Here is a 20,999-nt window from a genome sequence, read left to right as displayed (position 1 = left end):
CTGTTAAGACAGACAGTATGAGTGCAGTCCCCAGGACACAGAGCCACGGGGCTGACGAACCTTTTTCATCACTTATACATTCTGGCTAAAGTCTTTCCGGAACATTCCCTTTCAGAACACATCTTCATCACTATGACATAATTTAATGAGAAAATAGGATTTTTTTGGGGGGGGGGGTGGTTTCTGCATTTGCTAGAAGCAAGACATGGTCATGCATTGACACTTTCTTTCCATCTTCAGGCTGCCACAATCCTTTGCAGTAAGTACCTTCTTGTTTTAAGTTACACTGGCTGAATTCTGTGAGACACCATAGATACTTTTGGCCCCGGGGTCTATGTACAAACCAACCGAAACAAGAAAAAAGGGGATATGACTGGAAGTCTTAAAAAAGGGTCCTTTGGAGGAATCCATCACGCAAATGATTTGGCTGGCCGCTCACTTTTTTGAATGTTGAAGGCAAACACCTTTGGGTAGTACTGCTGTCTACACCCTTCCTTGCTTCCTTGCCTCTGAAGGCATTTATGGATGCAGACTTCTCAGAGCTGCTGTTCATCAGTGGTTTCTGTTTTCTCTTCAGACAAAAATTCATTCTCTGAAAGAAAACGTCCCCTTCCAGTGATAATTTTAGCCAATGAGGGGATCTCTCAGGGTTCTCTTCTTCTTGCGTGTGTTTCTTTTTCCTTTATGAGCTCTTCTTGAGTTAATTTGTGGTCCACTCCACACACTTACCCAGCTCTCATGAGTGGTGTGTCAAGGAGGCAGCCGGGCTGCCATCTGCCTCGTCTTGGATTAAATCTCCTCGTCAAGAAAGAGCAGATGGCAGCCACACTGTTGCCTACCTAGCCATACACAGAGAGGCTAGGTATTGCTGCTTTAATCCAAAAAGCAAAAAACAAACAAACAAAAAATCAAAAACTTTTTTCTACAAGTTTTGAGCTTTAATAATAGAGAAAAAAATCAGGAAAACCTTCACCCTTCTTTCCTCCCAAACTCTCCGGGACAGGGGCAGGGTCTGACCTTCAAATATGTACTGGAACTTGTGCTGCTGGAGGCTGGCACTCATGGCTTCTTCAATGGCACTGATATCTTTGTTGAGCTTCACCACCAGTGGGTCATAGTCCATACTTTCCACATTCGCGACAATGGCGTAGTTCCCCTCCTTTGCAAGAGGGATGAGATAGTGGAAACAGTGGACCCTGGAAGAGAGAGAGATGGGGAAAGAAGTTGGTAATGATTCTTCCTGATGAAAACAACCCTCTTCTTGTGACAGAGCACCCAAATATTTAAGACAGCAGTGGCCCTTTAAATTTTTATGTACCCCTCGCCTCCAAAGTATTGGAGTTTCAGCCTCAGCATCATTCCTTCCAATGAACACCCAGGACTGGCCACCCACACGTACAGGTATTTACTAAAAACAAATATACAACCACCCCACCCCTCCCCCATCCACTGGCAGGTATAGATCAAACAGGTTTGTTCTGTAAGTTTATTGATTGTTTTCCGTGCTCCATCTGATCTTGACAGGAAAGGTTCACTGGAAGTAGACAGGATGATAATCCAGAGTAGGGATTCTGTCATGCCTAGACCTGGCATCAGGTAATGAGAATATGCCTAAACAAATGGCCACAGCCTTGAACATCATCCCTAATATTGCAACCACAGGCTTAATCATCATCTTGGTGACAGACAATTTACAAACAGTAAATTCACCTTTCTAGTGTACAGTTTTATGAGTTTTGACAAATGCAACCAGTTGTATAAGCATCACCATAATCAAATTATAGAACAATTCTGTCACTTCCAGAACTCCATTGTGCCACCCTGAAGTCAACCTCTACTTATACCCCAAGGCTCTTGCAACTACAAATCTATTTTCTGTCCCCACAGTTTTGTCTCTTCTGGAAAGCCATATATATGCAATTGTATAGCATGTAGCCTTTGGGGTTTAGTGTCTTTCAGTCTGCCTCAAACATCTGAGATTTATCCATGTTGCTGTCCATTCCTTGTTATTGCAGCGTGGCCTCCTGCCTATGAATGTGCCATGATTTAGCCATCACCAGCTGACATCAGGGTTGTTTCTTGTTTGCAGTGATTATGAATTAATCAGCTTCACGTATAGGTTTTTGTGTAAATATAATTTTCTCTTTTTCTTGGGTAAATATCTAGAAGTGGGATTGCTGCATCATATGGTAAGTGTACATTTAATTTTGTAAGAAACCACCAAATTGTTTTCCAAAGGAGCTGTGCCACTTTGCTTTCCTACTAGCAATGTAGGAAAGAGTTCCAGTCGCTCCGCATTCTCACCAGCACTTTTTGTTGTTAGTTTTTTTTTTTTTTTAATAAAAACTTAAGCTTTGTGAAGGTATAACTGGCATTAAATGATTATAAGATATTTAGTGTACATCATGGCAACTTGATATATGTATACACTGTGAAAGGATTCCCTTCATCTAGATAATTTATACATCCATCACGTCACATATTTATCCTTTCTTTTTTAAAAAAGTGAGAACACTTAAGTACTACCCTGTCAGCAAATTTCAATTATACAGTACAGTGTTATCAAGTATAGTCATCCTGGTTTACATTAGATCCTCAGACCTTGTTTATCTTACAGCTGAGATTTGTAGCCTTTTACCAACCACTTCCTATTTCTCTCATCCTCTAGCCACCACTTTTCTGCTCTGTTTCTGTGATTTCCTAAAAAAAAGATTTGACATATAAGTGATGCCATGCAGTAGTTGTCTTTCTGTGTCTAGTTTATTTCTTCTAGGATACTGCCCTCAAGTGTTGTCAGTTAAAAAAAAATTTTTTTTTAATTCATTTTAATAGATGTACAGTGGTGTCTCACTGGGGCTTTAATTTGCATTTTACTAGTTACTAATGATGTTGGACACATTTTCATATGTTTATTTGCCATCCATACATCTTTGTATTCTTATCACTTGCCTAAATTTTTGTTGAGCTGTTTAGTTTCTTATTATTAAGTATTGAGGGTTTTTTATATAGGCTGAAAAGAAAGTGTTAGTCACTCAGTTGTGTCTGACTCTTTGTGACCCCATAAACTGTAGCCCACCAGGCTCCTCTGTCCATGGGGTTCTCCAGGCAAGAATACTGGAGTGGGTTGCCACTCCCTTCTCCAGACCCAGGGATTGAACCTGAGTTTCCTGCATTGCAGGCAGATTTTTTACCGTCTGAGCCACCAGGGTAGCAAGTTATCAGACATGCGTTTTGTAAATATTTCTTCCCAATTTTTGGCTTGTCTTTTCATCTTAACAATGTCTTTCAAAGAATGGTTTTAAATTTTGATGAAGTTCAATTTAATAAATTTTTTCTTTTATGGCTGGTACTCTAGGGGTTAGCTTTAAGAAAACTTTGCCCAAAGTTACAAAGATTTCTTCCTATATTTTCTTCTGGGATTTTTACAGTTTGAAGTTTTACACTTAGATGTATGATCCATTTAAAAGGAAGTTTTGCATAGGATGTGCTATATTTTTATAATCTGTTCATTTAAGGAAATCCAAATATCTTGACTGTCAGTGTGTTTTTATGATAGGTGATCACTTTAACAGTTACTAAAAACTAAAGATTAATTTTGCTAGTAAAAACTCTTTCTGACATTCATAAGCTTGAAGTGTATGGTTTTGATCAGGATACCAGTAACTGCACCAGTTACAGTCCTTCCAGAATGAGACATTTTTGATAAAATGAAAATTGAACAACCCTGGAGTGGGATTCATGCCTAGGGAACCATGCCTAGGGAAACTGACTGCTATTTCACAGTTGAAATTTAAACTAAGTAACTCTTAGTTGAAAATAAAACCAAGTCATCAATGCTAAAATACTTTTACAGTAAACTATAGACCATTACCACCTCAGACAATGAGGCTTCTCAGGTCTCTCAGTGGTAAAGAGTCCGCCTGCCAATGCAGGAGACCTGGAGTCCATCCCTGGGTTGACAAGATCTCCCAGAGAAGGAAATGGCAACCCACTCCAGTATTCTTGCTGGGAAAATCCCATGGACAGAGGAGACTGGCAGGGTATGGTCCATGGGGTTGAAAAGAGTCGGACACGATTGAGTGACTGAGCATGCATGCATGCCTCAGGCAATGGGAAGACCATGTGCAATGGCATGAGGATGTGAATGGAGGACGGTTTTAAGGACTGACCAGAAGTTCCTTTCAGTACATAGAGATGACATGACAGAGGCATGAAGTGAGCTTGGGGAGGTGGTCAGGGACCAGGTCATCATAAGATTGAGGTCATCTAAACAGGATTTTAAGAGGTGAAACGATATAATCAGATATGAGTTTTTGCAAGATGATTCGGCACAGTATAAAGAGTAAATTGATGGTAGAGAATAATAGAAACTAGAAGTAGAGACTGCTTAGGAAATTACTATGAATTGGAGGCGTTTATGAGATACTGGATTTCCCTGGTAGCTCAGACAGTAAAGAACCTGCCTACAATGCAGGAGACTCGGGTTCAATTCCTTGGTCGGGAAGATCCCTTGGGGAAGGGCATGACAACCCACTCCAGTATTCTGGCCTGGAAAAGCCCATAGACAGAAGAGCATGGCAGGCTATAGTCTGTGGGGTCGCAAAGAGTCAGACATGACTGAGCGACTAACACTTTCATGAGATACTGAAGTGAATGGCAGACAGGAGAGAGAAAAACTATTTTAAGGCACTAGCTTCCTCTCCCCAAGAACTTAAAATAGTCATTGGCAAACATCAAGTTCAGAAAAAGTGGGTTTTTTCCTTTGGAATTCTGGCATGTTGTTGCTGACCTTAACATGACTTTGGCATTAATATTTTTTCTGCAAATATTGCTGATTACACAGCAGGATGGTTGGTTTTCAGAAAGTGCATGCTTAGGATCCCAACAGCGACAGGCAGTTACTGCTGAACCCACTTAGAACCCTCCTGATGGTGAGAGAAATCAGCTGATAAAGGTGACATTCTTAGCATCTCAGACTGAAATGGCAACTTAATTATCCTCTTCTAAAGTCCAAAAAGGGGAGAAAACCAAAAACCAAAAACCTCAACCATTTTTAATGGTCTCACCACGTCTTTCATCTCTTGGGGTTGTCACATGCCTTATGCTTCAAACTGTATAAAAAAAGCACTGCTTGGTGGTTAAATGTGACCTACAGGGACACAGGTAATATGTCACATGTCTTTCAAAACAGAATCTACTGGCTTTGACAGCACTTTTTGGTTTGAACTATAACAATGTTCAAGAAAAAGATGGGCTATGGATGTAAAAATATTTGGGGGAATAAGACAAATTTTTGGTATCTGAAGTTCTAGACTTCTTGCTAGCTTTCGCCATTAAATGCGCTGCGCCCCGCCTCCTTTTTCTGTTTGTTCTGGCTTCTTGGGTAAAAGTGCCAGAGAGTGCCAAACCAGCCACTTCTTCATCGTACCAGCTCCAGGACCACAGGTCCTAAGCTGATTCTCCTTTACAACTGGATGGGAACAAAACTAACCTTAGCTGATTATGATGACAAGGACGATGTCGGGCCATGCAGTCTTTGTACCTCTTAAGTATAGGGTTGGCCAAAAAGTTTCGTTTGGGTTTTTCCGTAACAGCTTATAGAAAAACCCAAACGAATTTTTTGGCCAATCCAATCCATATGGTGGACTGTGAGTTCCAAACCAGTTCACTGTCTTTGATGAGTAGCACATTTTGTTTGGGGAACCTGCACTTGTTTAATCTGGGTTTGATTTCAAACCAGCTAAATCCCCAGAGTCACTGAAGTTTTTACTGAACACTTACTATACAACAGGACTGTTACAGGTTCTAGAGCCAGAGCAATGATGAGGCACACCTGATTCCTGCCTCCCAGGTGCTAAATGTTTCTTCCACAGTCACCCACTGTGGGCACCCATAGCCCTTAGCCGTCTCCTCTATTGTAGCGTTGGACTACTACAGTAACGATTTACTTGGGGTTCTCCTTATTCATTTTCCATCATTAACTGTACAAACAAATGAAATCTTGTTACTGTGACAAGGAATGAATAAAGTATGTCAACATCCACTATCTGAGCCGTACATGGAGCGCTCTGTCTAGTTTTTTGTACCATACTTAAGAAGAAGCAAAGACAATCTGGAGCACATTCATAGGAAAGCAACCTGAATGCTGAAACCATGTTAAAAGAAGATACAAGAAAATTTAATTTGGAAAAAATAAACATATTTAGTGTTTTCATTTACAGTTAAGTAAAGATAATTCTGCATCCGGGACTCTAAAACTCAGTCTTTTTTTTGTAATTTAGTCTTAAAATGATCCTTTTTCTATTTTTAAATTAATGAGGAAGGAGATATGGCAATAGATGTTACAGCACTGAATGGTTTCTTGTAAAGTTAATTATAAAATAATGACTAAAATATGCTTAACGTTATTAAAAATACTATTGCCAAGATGTACAAAAATTTTAAAAAGCAGGTTAGAGGTTAAGGATTAAAATGATCTTACTCAAATGCCTTGAAAATATCACACTTTAAATTAACTACACTACAAGCTGATAATTCCAAATGAAGAACACATCGTGTACCTACGGAATCAATAACATAAATTCTAGGAGCTGTGAGAGTAATTAATTTGATGGTTTTCTGCACAACCCAGGTAACAGAGGCATCAGGGTATTACTGTTTCTTTTTTTCCTCATCAGTTGCATTTATCTATTCACAGAAAGTAATGTCTCTGCTTTTGAATATGCTACCTAGGTTGGTCATAACTTTCCTTCCAAGGAGTAAGCATCTTTTAATTTCAAGGCTGCAGTCACCATCTGCAGTGATTTGAGAGCCCAGAAAAATAAAGTCTGACACTGTTTTCACTGTTTCCCCATCTATTTCCCATGACGTGATGGGACTGGATGCCATGATCTTCGTTTTCTGAATGTTGAGCTTTAAGCCAACTTTTTCACTCTCCACTTTCACCTTCATCAAGAGGCTTTTGAGTTCCTCTTCACTTTCTGCCATAAGGGTGGTGTCATCTGCATATCTGAGGTTATTGATATTTCTCCCGGCAATCTTGATTCCAGCTTGTGTTTCTTCCAGTCCAGCGTTTCTCACGATATACTCTGCATAGAAGTTAAATAAACCGGGTGACAATATACAGCCTTGACGTACTCCTTTTCCTATTGAGAACCAGTCTGTTGTTCCATGTCCAGTTCCAACTGTTGCTTCCTGACCTGCATACAAAATTCTCAAGAGGCAGATCAGGTGGTCTGGTATTCCCATCTCTTTCAGAATTTTCCACAGTTTATTGTGATCCACACAGTCAAAGGCTTTGGCATAGTCAATAAAGCAGAAATAGATGTTTTTCTGGAACTCTCTTGCTTTTTCCATGATCCAGCAGATGTTGGCAATTTGATCTCTGGTTCCTCTGCCTTTTCTAAAATCAGCTTGAACATCAGGAAGTTCACGGTTCACATATTGCTGAAGCCTGGCTTGGAGAATTTTGAGCATTACTTTACTAGCGTGTGAGATGAGACATTACTTTGCCAATAAAGGTTCGTCTAGTCAAGGCTATGGTTTTTCCTGTGGTCATGTATGGATGTGAGAGTTGGACTGTGAAGAAGGCTGAGCGCCGAAGAATTGATGCTTTTGAACTGTGGTGTTGGAGAAGACTCTTGAGAGTCCCTTGGACTGCAAGGAGATCCAACCAGTCCACTCTAAAGGAGATCAGCTTTACCCTTCCTTTCAGTCCTCTCATCCTCTTGTTCACTGAGTTATAGTCATACTGGGATCTTCTCTGTTCTTCAAATCTGCCACCTCAGGATCTTGTGAGTGCCCCTCCCTCTGCCCGAAACTCTTTTCCATAAGGTCTTTGTACAGATGACTCCTTCTTAGTACCTTGTCACAATTTCCCTGACCACTTTATATAAAACATAAAATTACCTAACCCCGCTCTCTAGTAAACCTCAGCCATTCTCTGCACTGTCCAGTATGATAATGCTAGCTACACATGGCTACTGTGCAGCTGAAATGAGACTAGTCCAAATTTTGATGTGCTATAAGATATCATAGATTTCAAAGGTGTAGGATGAAAAATGTAAACTATCTCATTAATAATTTGTATGTGAATTCCAAATTAAAATGATAATATTTTGGACATACTGGGTTGGATAAAATATGATACATTAAGATCATGTGTTTCTATTTTTTTAAAGGTAACTATTAGAATATTTAAATTATTTGTGTGGTCTTGTCTAGTCACAGCTATGGTTTTTCCAGTAGTCGTGTATGGATGTGAGAGTTGGATTATAAAGAAAGCTGAGTGCCAAATAATTGATGCTTTTGAACTGTGGTGTTGGAGAAGACTCTTGAGAGTCCCTTGGACTGCAAGGAGATCCAACCAGTCCATTCTGAAGGAGATCAGTCCTGGGTGTTCATTGGAAGGACTGATGTTAAAGCTGAAACTCCAATACTTTGGCCACCTGATGCAAAGAACTGACTCATTTGAAAAGACCCTGATACTGGGAAAGATTGAAGGGGACGACAGAGGATGAGATAGTTGGATGGCATCACTAACTCAATGGACATGAGTTTGGGTAAACTCCAGGAGTTGGTGATGGACAGGGAGTCCTGGCGTGCTGCGGTCCATGGGGTTGCAAAGAGTTGTACACGACTGAGTGACTGAACTGAACTGAACTGATGTGGTTCATATGTGTAGCTTACTTTATATTTCTATTTGATAGCACCATTTAATTCCATTCTGCTATTGTTTTTGTTTTTTTTTTTAGTTACACTAATCTGAAATTTTCCTTTGTATTTATTCATTGGCTGTTTACCCAATAAGAATGTAGCTCTATGAGAGCAGAGACCTTGAGTGTTGTTTTCATTGCTGTTACCCAAGTCTTAGAACACTCAATAAATATTTAATTGAATGAATAAATAAGTGATTGGAGACTTCCTAGTCTTTTCTTCCTACCATTTCCATGGGTGTAATACTAGAGTCTCGACAGATAATAGATAATAAACTAATCATAGTATTCTACACTTCAGGGGAGGAAACAAGAGCCCAGCAATATCACATCTTAGAAACTATTTTCTTGAATTATGATTGAACTTAATTCCTTCAATTGGGTTTTAAGTTCTTAAAGGAAGATATCATAGATCTTTCATCTGTACACTCCTTTCTTGATTAACAGAATACCATAATAAAAATACCGATGGCAATAAAGTCACCATAGTTGAAAAGCTACCATATAGTGAGCACTTACTCTGTGGCAGGCATTGAACTTTTTATTTCATTTAAAAAGTCCCTGCAGATGGTGATTGCAGCCATGAAATTAAAAGACACTTACTCCTTGGAAGGAAAGTTATGACCAACCTAGATAGCATATTCAAAAGCAGAGACATTACTTTGCCAACAAAGGTCCATCTAGTCAAGGCTATCGTTTTTCCGGTGGTCATGTATGGATGTAGGAGTTGGACTGTGAAGAAAGCTGAGCGCCAAAGAATTGATGCTTTTGAACTGTGGTGTTGGAGAAGACTCTCAAGAGTCCTTGGACTGCAAGGAGATCCAACCAGTCCATCCTAAAGGAGATCAGTCCTGGGTGTTCATTGGAAGGACTGATGCTGAGGCTGAAACTCCAGTACTTTGGCCACCTCATGTGAAGAGTTGACTCATTGGAAAAAGACCCTGATGCTGGGAGGGATTGGGGGCAGGAGGAGAAGGGGACAACAGAGGATGAGATGTCTGGATGGCACCACCAACTTGATGGACGTGAGTTTGAGTGAACTCCAGGAGCTGGTGATGGACAGGGAGGCCTGGTGTGCTGCGATTCATGGGGTCGCAAAGAGTCGGACACGACTGAGCGACTGAACTGAACTGAAGTTAGAAATTATTGTCTTTATTTTTAAAAGGAGGAAACTGAATTAGTCAAGTTAATTAAGTTACTTAAGATAGCCTATCCAACCCATATAGATATTCTGATCCACAGCATTTCTGATGTCATGGGCCATGCAAACTCCAAACCACCATATTCACAATACATCATGTACTTAAAAACTAACAGTGACTGAATAACACTAAATATCACTTTTAGTATCAAAAAAAGAACAACATCCATAATAAGAACAAAAATGGATGATGACATGACCCACAGTGCATTTAAATCACGAAGTCTTGTACTTGAAGAAGTCATACCTGACTTCCAGGTGTAGGACCAGCAAGCAGCGGTCAGCCATATCCTGGAAAGACTTGGCAAGTTCGCTCAGAGTCTGCATAATCTGCTCTGACACTGGAGGGAGATCAACGTTCACAGGGTTATCTTGAGCAGGAGACAGATCTGCAGAAAGAGGTGAGGACAAAACACCCATCGTTTCATTAGACGCCTACAGAGAGATTTTGAAATGACATACGATTTTGTTGTTCATCATGTTGTTTTTATCAATTTGGCTCATGCTAGCGTTGGCAGCCTCAGACATTCAAGACATGATAGACTATTTCTGTATTTGATTAAACATAGAAGCCCAGCGGATTGTCTTGCATCAATTCACAGAATGATAGAAACAGAAACTCAGATTTGGAAGTGAATTTAGTCATCTGGCCCAACCATGTGGTCTATGCTTGTGTTATTTGTACATCTGCAAGTGGCTGTTCAGCTCCTGGTTGCACACCCAGGAGCATTTGGTTGCATACAAATGTTTGTGACAGGAAGGGTAGCTAGGCTAGGTGTGTGTACTCAGTTGTGTTTGACTCTCTTGGACTGTAGCCCGCTGGGCTCCTCTGTCCATGGAATTTTTCAAGAGAGAATACTGCAGTGGGTTTCCATTTCCATTTCCCAATCCAGTGATCAAACTTAGGGATCAAGATGCTTCTCCTGAATCTTCTGTGCTGGCAGACAGATTCTTTACCCCTGTGCCACCTGGGAAGCCCTTGTGAAAGGAAACTCAGTACCTTTTGTGACAACCTATTCCATCTAAGAAAGACATGACCATCTTATGTCAATCTGTATCTGCTGTCATTGACTTCTAATCATGGGCTCTGGTTCTACCAACTTAACAATCATTCTTACAAGTGTCAGTATTTCAAATACTAAACATCTCTCTTCTGTCTTCCTTGAGCTCTTCTCTTTTTTGGGCTAGATACTCCCAGATTTTCAACTATTCTTCAAATAATACAACTGAGCCATTTTATAATTCTCATAGTTCACCAACAAAAACCTTCCAATTGTCTATTTCCCTTGAAATGTGGGACTCAGAACCAAACATAATAAATACTACAGAGTGGTCTGACCTGTCTAGAGAGAATGATCAACTCTCAAGTTCTAGAAGCCACGCTCCTTGTGTGAAGCCTAAAATCTCCTAGGGTGGGGGGCCAGAAGTAGTGTGCTGCGTTTTCCTTTAACTCATATCGAGCTTACTTACATCAGCTAAAATTCATAAAAAGGTCTTTTTGGAAAATTTGATAAACCTAACTTCTCTCACTCTCCCAAGTAACTGATAAAACATTTAACAGCATTTGGTATTTTTCATCAGCAAACTACTAAACAAAAATGTGAGCTGTTATTTCCTTATGTCTAGACTTCTGTCATGTAAACAGTTCCCCACAGTTTCTCAAACGTCACCAATAATAATTTGGCAATTTCATTCAAAAGTTCTTTGAGTTCTCTAGAGCCTCAAAAGCTGGCCTTGAGTCCAGTTTCTGTTACTTACTTACTTACTGTGACCAAGAGCTAAGGACTTAAATTCTGTCCCCCTCAGTTTCTTCTGTAAAAGGGGCATCTGTACCTACAGAATGTTGTTGGGAACTTTGAATAGTTTCCAGTTGTTGGGAGTATTGAATGGGTTAATGTAGATAAAATATTAATACTTAGGACAATAGCACAGAAAACTTACTCAATATTAATATAAATAATAAACACAAGAAACATTAATTTTAATATTAAGAATTATCCTGTAGCATGTGGTTTCCCCAGACTAAGAGTTCTAAGCTTAATTATGGCAACAAGGTACTTAAAAGATAAAGCCATCCACCTTGAGGTTCAATTTCCATTGATCAGTATCTTCTGTTTTTCCATGTGAAAACTCTCTTCCTCAGAGGATGAAACCTTTGGAAGAAGAGCTCCCTGGCCTTAGGGGACACGGGATTTGGCGAGGCACGCTGACTAACTTGGAAGGCGTCTGCCTTGCGGAGCAGGGCGTCAACACCTGTCGTGGAAGGCGTACCTGCAGCTGTGCGCTTGAGTGCTGCATCTGCTCCTAGACTCAGCCAAGCATGGAGACGAGCCCAGAGAGACAGTCAAGACTTAAAAGGCTAAGTTCTCCTTTGTGGAGGCAGATTTCAATAAGTTAAAATATGGAAAACACACAAAAAAAGAATTCTGTTTAAGGGAACAGATGTGTAAGGAGGAAGGAAATACAGTTTTGGAGATTTAAAATTATTACCAGCATTGGCATTATCTGAGATGTGCACTGACTTGGTCTGCAGGACTGGAAGTAGACACTGCTTTTCCTCTCTAATGGTATCGTCTTTCAAGTTGTTTGATACAAGGTAAGATCACTGTCTTCATAACGTTTTCTTTTGGGAGATTGGGTAAAAACAACTATAAGCAACAGTGTTCTAATATTTCAAGGCAATTAGGGCTTTTGAATCCTTAAATCCCTCTGTTGTGTGACACTGTGCCAGGAAGAGCAAAGCATATATCAATTAAAAAAATTTTTAAAAAAAGGAGGAAATCAGACCCTAAGGAAATTGGGCTCATAGTCTAAACACACACACGTGTGTGTGCTCAGCTGTGTCTAATGCTGCAACTCCATGGATTATAGCCCACCAGGCTCTGCTGTCCATGGGATTTTTCAGGCAAAAATACTGGAGTGCATTGCCATTTCCTACTCCAGGGGATCTTCCTGACTCAGGGATCGAACCAGGATCTCTGTGTCTCCTGAATTGGCAGGTGGATTGTTTACCAATTGCACCACCTAGGAATCCCTGTTCAAAGTCTAAGGTCCAAGGCTATACTAATCGCCCAACCTACAAAAGGCATTTTGGACAAATTTCACCAAGGTAAAAAATCTCCCTTTCTTCTTACAGAAATATGTAATTTCATCATGTGTAGTAGTTGACTACTTTCAAACTCTACAAATGTTAAAAAAAAAAAAAAAATCCAAGTATAGTAAGTTAACAGCCAGATAAGCAGTCTTGGTAAAACTTGCAATGAATGAGGTAGAAGTAGTTTATAACAGCAGCACACTTTATATTTTGCTAAACTGTAATCTACAGCAAAAATAACATTCTAGTAAAGCAACATGAAAAATGATGCCCAGGGCTCCACTGAAAAGCTGGTTTGAGAATTCAGCTCACTCAAACATATGAAGTTTTTTTAACAAAAAGGAATATATTGAGCAAAGAGATGCTGAGGATGGAAAAGAAAACATGAAACAATTAACTACCTCTTAACTGTCAAATGGAAATCTACCAAAAAAAGCAAAGCTGACAGAATCTCCTTGGGAGATTACAGTCAAGATAGAGATTACTTGATGCGTGCACACACACACACACACACACACACACACATGCATGTACACCTTTAGAGGCTCACGTCTGTATATTTATGTTGGGGATTACTCTTCTCATTGACAGAGTCCACATATATTGGCCTTCAACAATATCCATACTTGATTATTTTATTAAGATATCCTAAAAGATGATGCTGTTAAAGTACTACACTAAATATGCCAGGAAATTTGGAAAACTCAGCAGTGGCCACAGGACTGGAAAAGGTCAGTTTTCATTCTAATCCCAAAGAATGGCAGTGCCAAAGAATGTTCAAACTACCACACAATTGCACTCATTTCACATGTCAGCAAAGAAATGCTCAAAATCCTCCAAGCTAGGCTAAAACAGCACATGAACCGAGAACTTCCAGATGTATGAGCTGGATTTAGAAAAGGCAGAGGAACCAGAGAACAAATTTCCAACATCGACAGGATCACTGAAAAAGCAAGAGAATTCCAAAAAAACACCTACTTCTGCTTCATTGACTGCGCTCAAGTCTTTCACTGTGTGGTTCACAACAAACTGGAAAGTTCTGAAAGAGATGGGAATACCAGACTGCCTAACCTGCCTCTTCAGAAACCTGTATGCAGATCAAGAAGCAACAGTTAGAACCATGCACAGAACAACGGGCTGGTTCCAAACTGGGAAAGGAGTACATCAAGGCTGTATATTGTCACTGCACTTATTTAACTTATATGCAGAGTACATCATGAGAAATGGGAGGCTGGATGAATCACAAGCTGGAATCAAGATTCCTGGGAGAAATATCAATAACCTCAGATATGTAGATGACACCACCCTTATGGCAGAAAGTGAAGAGGAACTAAAGAGCCTGTTGATGAAGGTCAAAGAGGTCAATGCTGAAAACTCAACATTCAGAAAACCAAGATCATGGCATCAAGTCCCATCACTTCATGGCAAATAGATGGGGAAAACAATGGAAACATTGATAGACTATTTTCTTGGGCTCCAAAATCACTGCAGATGGTGACTGCAGTCATGAAATTAAAAGATGCTTGCTTCTTGGAAGAAAAGCTATGACCAACCTAGACAGTGTAATAAAAAGCAGAGACATTACTTTGCTGACAAAGGTCCGTATCTAGTCAAAGCTATGGTTTTTCCAGTAGTCATGCATGGATGTGAGAGGTGGACCATAAAGAAGGCTGAGTGTCAAAGAATAGATACTTTCCAACTGTGGAGTTGGAGAAGACTGTTGAAATCCCTTGGACTGCAAGGAGATCAAACCAGTCCATCCTAAAGGATGAATATTCATTGGAAGGACTGATGTGCTGAGGCCTAAGCTGCAATACTTTGGCCACTAGATGTAAAGAGCCAACTCATTGGAAAAGACTCTGATGCTGGGAAAGTTTGAAGGCAGAGGAGAAGGGGATGACAGAGGACCAAATAGTTGGCTGGCATCACTGACTCAGTGGACATGAGTTTGAGCAAGCTCCAGGAGATGGTGAAGGACAGGGAAGCTTGGCATGCTGCAGTCCATGGGGTCACAAAGTGTAGGACAGAACTGAGTGACTGAACAACAACAACAATTTTATTAAGATATGCACTTTGAGCTGTTTTTCTAATACATCAGATCATTTAAAACATCCTTGTTCCTCTTACAACCATTGCATAAAAGCAGGCATCTTTGAGATTCCTAAGCATTTGTGGCTACATGACTGTGGCTTTCTGTACTAAATTGATCGGTTTATATGAGGAAGCTAAACCTTCGTCTTTGGGAGAGCTACTGCTTGCTAGGTGAATGAACAGATGTTGCCAGTTCTCTCTTGCTCGTTCCTCAGTAGACTCTGAGAAGCTGAATGTCTTCATTCCCAGTCTTGCTTGTGGCTGGTGGTGGCCATTTGCCACTGTCTGGCCAATGACCCTCTCGGCTGATTCTTAACTAACTCTAGGCTAATTCCATGACACATTTTTTTTTGACAGGAAAACCAAACAAAGTACAGATGGCTGCCACTAGAATTTTCTGGATTTTACACCCCCGAAAGTCTTCATTATCACCTGGCAATCTTTCAGTAGTGCTTGGCCATCTCCTTTCCCTTTCTAGACACCTTTCCCAAATTCACGCTGCTCTCCCCAGGCCTTTTGTCCTTCTTACTGTTAACTCCTCTCTTGAGGACCTCAGATTCTTACTGAGATCTCAAAAGAACTATCAACATTTGCTTTCTCCATAGTCGTGTCTTCTATTAACTCTTCCACGTGCCATGATTTGACTTCTGCCTTCACATCTTTATTAGGTAATTATTCTGATAATAGTTGCCTATGGTATCCTAATTGCCAAATCCACTAGGTGCTATTCAGTGCTACCCACAGAAAGGCTCTCTGCTATATTCCATAGGACTGGCCACTTCCTTCTTGAATTCTGTTTTCTTTTGGCTAGGATGGCACCAAAATTCTCTGGCTGTCCTTTCACCTCTCTGCCATTACCTTAATACTTTCCTTCACTGGATTCTCTTTAGCACACCCATAAATGCTGGGGTTCCCAGGGATTTTTTTCTCTACTGGTCTCCCTTGCTTGTCATTCTGTATGATTCTCTTTGAGTGAGTGCATCAATTTTCATGGTTTTCGCTATTATCTAGGGCTTCCAAGGGGAGAAGGCAATGGCACCCCACTCCAGTACTCTTGCCTGGAAAATCCCATGGATGGAGGAGCCTGGTAGGCTGCAGGCTATGGGGTCACTGAGGGTCGGACACGACTGAGCAACTTTACTTTCACTTTTCACTTCCATGCATTGGAGAAGGAAATGGCAACCCACTCCAGTGTTCTTGCCTGGAGAATCCCAGGGACGGGGGAGCCTGGTGGGCTGCTGTCTATGGGGTCGCACAGAGTCGGACACGACTGAAGCAACTTAGCAGCAGCAGCAGCAGCAGGGCCTCCAAGATGGTGCTAGTGGTAAAGAATCCATCTGCCAATGTAGGAGATGTTAAGAGATGCGGATTTGATCCCTGGGTCTGGAAGATCTAGGAACTGCTGACTCCTAAACTTTATTTGATCAACTGTTACCAAGCTATCTTTATCTGTAGATCCCACAAGCCTCTCAAATGCAGTATGTTCAAACTAAACTCTTCAGCATCTGCTCTTTATCCTGAATTCCTTTTCTATCAGTGGTATATAAATCTAGGAATTTCAGCTGCAAACATGAGAGTAATCTTTGAATGTCTCCTTTCCTTTCCCTCACTCTCCTCAGCAAAGATTAATTTCTGCCAACTTTATTCCCTAAATGTTTCCCTAATATATTGTCCTTTTTATATATCTGCTCACTTCCTTGCCGAAGCCTTCATCTCTTCCCTGGATTACTGTAACAGTCTCCTGACTGATGTCTTTGCCTCATGCCTGGCTCTACTTTACATCATTACTCCATATATAACTAATTAAATACGAGTTAGATCAATGGACTTATTTATCTAAGATACAAAATTTGACTATGTTATTAAGAATTACTTGTAAAGACATCAGCGTTTCCCATTGCTTATATGATGAAGCTTCTTAGAAAGGCTTTCCATGATTTTTGTTTTCTGCCCAACACTTCAGTTTTTCTCCATCTTTCACCACTTTCTCCTTTCTCTCAAATGTCTCCCTTCCCCAGCTCTGGCCCTCTGACTTGCTAGCCTTTTAAAGCAAATTCCCTAAACATATCAGGGTGGTTAATGATTCTGTATCTTTGATGGCTCTTATTCCTCTTTCTGAAATATTCATGATTCCTGGCAGGGTCACTGGTTCCTCTGCTTATGTTTTTCACACAGTTCTATTAGCTATCATATGCTGCTTATCATCTGTATATCAGTATGTATGCCTACCAGATTATTAACTCCTTCCAGTAAGGGATTTTATACACACACGCCCCTATTTTCAGGGCCAGCAAAATAATAGGAGGCATTACAGGAGCTCAGTTCCTGATTTTTCAAACAGAACAAATGTTTTAATTGACCAATATAACATGACAAATAATTCACATAATAACAGATTGATAAAGATCAGGCAGGAGATGAAATGACTTGGCATTTACAACTAACTTTCACTTTAGTTTCTTGAGTGTATCCAAGGGACAAAGTAAAGACAGGGAAGTCATTTATTATAGCTAGTTTCCTGGGCTGTCAAGGAATCTTGCATATGTATAGTATAAACCAATTCTGGTCAATCCCTACAGTCAAAGCACTTTAAAACAACAACAACAACAAAAAAACTGCATTGCCTTCAGAAGTCACCTTGATTTCATGAGTCCACCTTCCTACAGCCGGGACTTGAGGGTCTATATTTCCTATGGACATACAATCCCTAGCATATCAAATACTCAGCATCTCTCAAGGAAAGACATACACTAACTGTCATGGAGAAGCAATCAGTCTAGGGCATTAGGATGTCTCAAGTGGTTCCACATCCTAATATTAACCAGACTGAAATCTGTTTAGGTCTTAAAATTAGTCAAAATTGAACTCATTCAGACCCAGAAGAGCATCTGTTTTCAAGGATGCAGCTGCTACACTTTCAATGGCAACTTACTGTGACTTCTTTAATTGTCTCATGTGAGCATGTCCTTGTGCATCTGCAATATTATATCAAATTGTTACCATATTAGCTTAGACTAGTATCAGCTGTCATGAAAGTGATAAATTGAACAGGGGAAGATGGTTACAGCAGGAAAAGGAAGGTTAATTGTGAATTCAAACTTTTTAGAAGACAGAAAAAGACGATGAAAAATGATCTCATGAGATGTCTCACTGGAAAACAGTTTAGAAGATCAAATTTTGGCATAATTGTTATTTCTGACCCCTCTTTCTATTTGTACAGATACCACAAAATGATCTCTGCTTGAACATGGAATAAAATTATTTAATTTTCAATCTTCAGTTTTCCTATTTAGAAAATTGTAATAGGACCTTCCTAACTCCTGGTGCAACGTATTATTAGATTTTGTAAATAATTTTGAGATGCTGTCATCTGGCACACACTGTAAAAAAATAAAATTAAGGATGCTGATCAGCCTGTGACATTAAGAACTCCTGGGACTTACAGAGTTAACAGGGGCTGCAACAGGAGACCCCCATCTAACCTATTTTTTTCTCCTTAAATACCTGTGGGATATACTAATACTACTGTCAAGCCCAGTGCTACAGTAGGATTTAAAAATGTCTTATACTATAATACCCCAGGTCCAAGTTGAACTTCTAATGCCAGCGAGCTCTATCCTCAGCTTTCTCAATGTCTCTATATCACTATCCCTATTTTTCATTCCCTTAAATTATTTGCAACACATGCATGCTAACCTTCCTCCACCCCAGTGCTCTGTACACAGTAGGAACTTTTAAAGTATTCTTAAATATATTGCTTCCCTATTTATGAAATCTACAGGCTTCTGGGATGGACAGGTGATCTTCATATGCTAAAGGGTCTACTGTCTTATTAGCATCTATGTTGAATTTTCTTAGCATAGGGATGTCCTTCCTCCTTAACCAAGTCAGTTACTCCAAGCTAACATTTCATGGTGACTCTTTTGAACATTCTTTCTCTTTCTTGAAACCTATTTTAATACCTAGCTTCTCTTTGTCAATAGTCCTAGCTTTAACCCCTATTATTAAGTCATACAGTCACTTTCCCCCATCCTCTAACAACTCAAGTTTTAAGTTCTTTTCGATGTAAGAATGGGCCTTATCTAAGAAACATGTTTGCTAGGCTCTCTCTATTTTACTTCCTAAAGCAATGGTTCTCCTGTCCCCAAACAATTACCTCTTTCAGCCCTGATACCTTTAGAAATTTGGGGTTTAAACTAGCAAAGTCAATTGACACTGAAAAGCAAAATAAGCTGATGCAAACTGCTCCTTGACCTAAAAAAATTATGATTGCAAAGTATGGGGACACTTTGTGTATTAGTCAGATCAGACTCTGTATGCACACGTATACATGTGTGTATAACCCGCTTTGGAAAAACAGCCTGCTCTATGAGACATCACACTCAACCAAGGAATCCTTTTGTATCTCACAGCCATGCAAAAAAAATGCTAAGCCTTTTCACTGCTGCTTCTGGAAGGGAGCTCTCTTTTGTCTACCCTTTTGGGGGAAGAAGGGCAAATAAAGAGACTTTTTAAAACTGGAACGGGGAAAAGTGAAAAAATTCATTATCAGGAAGGAAAAAGAACTTAAGAATGGGGGACGTGCAGGATGAGGGGAAGGTGTTTTACTTATATTTGTTTTTCTGGGTGTAACCTCCTAATTGATAATAAGTTCATGATCAAAAGAATGCTTCCAGGGAGTACAGGAGGCAGGGACCTACTTTCTTTTCTGTGGTACTGCTTTTTTTTTTACTTTTAAAATTTTTATTTAATTGACGGATAATTGCTTTACAGAATTGTGTTGGTTTCTGCCAAACATCAACATGAGTCAGCCATGGTGGTGGTGGTTGGTGGTTTAGTCTCTAAGTCATGTCCAACTCTTGTAACACCATGGACTATAGCCCGCCAGGCTCCCCTGTCCACGGGGTTCTCCAGGCAAGAATACTGGAGTGGGTTGCCATTTCCTTCTCCAGGGCATCTTCCTGACCCAGGGATTGAACCGGGTCTCCTGCACTGCCGGCAGTTTCTTTACTGACTGAGCTACCAGGGAAGCCCAAGTATACATATGCCCCCTCCCTCTTGAACCTCCCTCCCCATCCGACCCTTCTAGGTGGTTACAGAGCCCTGATGTGAGTTCCCTGCATCATACAGCAAATTCCCATTGGCTATCTATTCTACATATTGCAATGTAGGCTCCCACATTACTCTTTCCATACAGCCCCCCTCTGATTCCTTCCCTTGCCGCTGTGTCCGTAAGTCTGTTCTCTATGTCCGTGTCTCCATTGCTGCCCTGCAAATAATTTCAGTCGTGGTACTGTTTGCTATTTAATGATCCTGTGTTACATCTTTTCTCACTACTAATCATAAGACAGTGGGCAACATAAATTCTTAGTGTTTTTTGGAAACTCTCCCTCTCACTTCCCTCTCTCTCCTCTGAAATGCTGTACAGTCCCCTAACTATAGACAGTAACTCTTTGGGGCTGAAAAAATATGCCTGTCCCACTCACTGCCAACCCAATGTCCCAGATGTTCAATAACACTTCTTTGGGAACGTATTATGATAAGGCAAAACCCAAACCAAACCAAAACCCAAACCAAAAGAACCCAAGGACCAGATTTATAAGAACCTGTACTTTTGCCATTAGCAACGACTTGGATGGACCTAGAGATTTTCATTCTAGGTGAAGTGACTCAAAGACAAATATGACATCACCTGTATGTGGGATCTGAAAATATTACACAAATGAACTCATTTATGAAACAGAAAGAGACTCACAGACGCGGAAAACAAACTTATGGTTACCAAAGGGGAAATGGGGGCAGGGATGAGTTAGGAATCTGGGATTAATAGATACACACTATTCTATATAAAATAGGTCAATACGTCCTGTTGTATAGCACAGGGAACATAGTCAGTATC

The 20,999-nt window shown here is 40.2% G+C and overlaps 1 protein-coding gene across 3 annotated transcripts in view; it reads right to left on the bottom strand.

Annotated features, from left to right (window-relative positions):
• Window positions 1-20,999, bottom strand: part of EXOC4 (exocyst complex component 4) — an 800,870-nt gene that overhangs the window by 60,303 nt on the left and 719,568 nt on the right. For all 3 annotated transcript variants that reach the window (XM_061414736.1, XM_061414737.1, XM_061414738.1), the window contains 2 exons: window positions 10,163-10,304; window positions 1,018-1,196 (listed from right to left, as the gene is read on the bottom strand). In XM_061414736.1, coding sequence (XP_061270720.1) covers window positions 1,018-1,196; window positions 10,163-10,304 — 321 coding nt within the window. The remainder of the gene's footprint in view (window positions 1-1,017; window positions 1,197-10,162; window positions 10,305-20,999) is intronic.

Source organism: Bos javanicus, chromosome 4, assembly GCF_032452875.1.
Source record: "Bos javanicus breed banteng chromosome 4, ARS-OSU_banteng_1.0, whole genome shotgun sequence".
NCBI classification, from domain to species: Eukaryota; Metazoa; Chordata; class Mammalia; order Artiodactyla; family Bovidae; genus Bos; species Bos javanicus.
The sequence above is the reverse complement of the archived record's forward strand: the minus strand, read 5'-3'. Positions and strand labels throughout refer to the sequence as shown.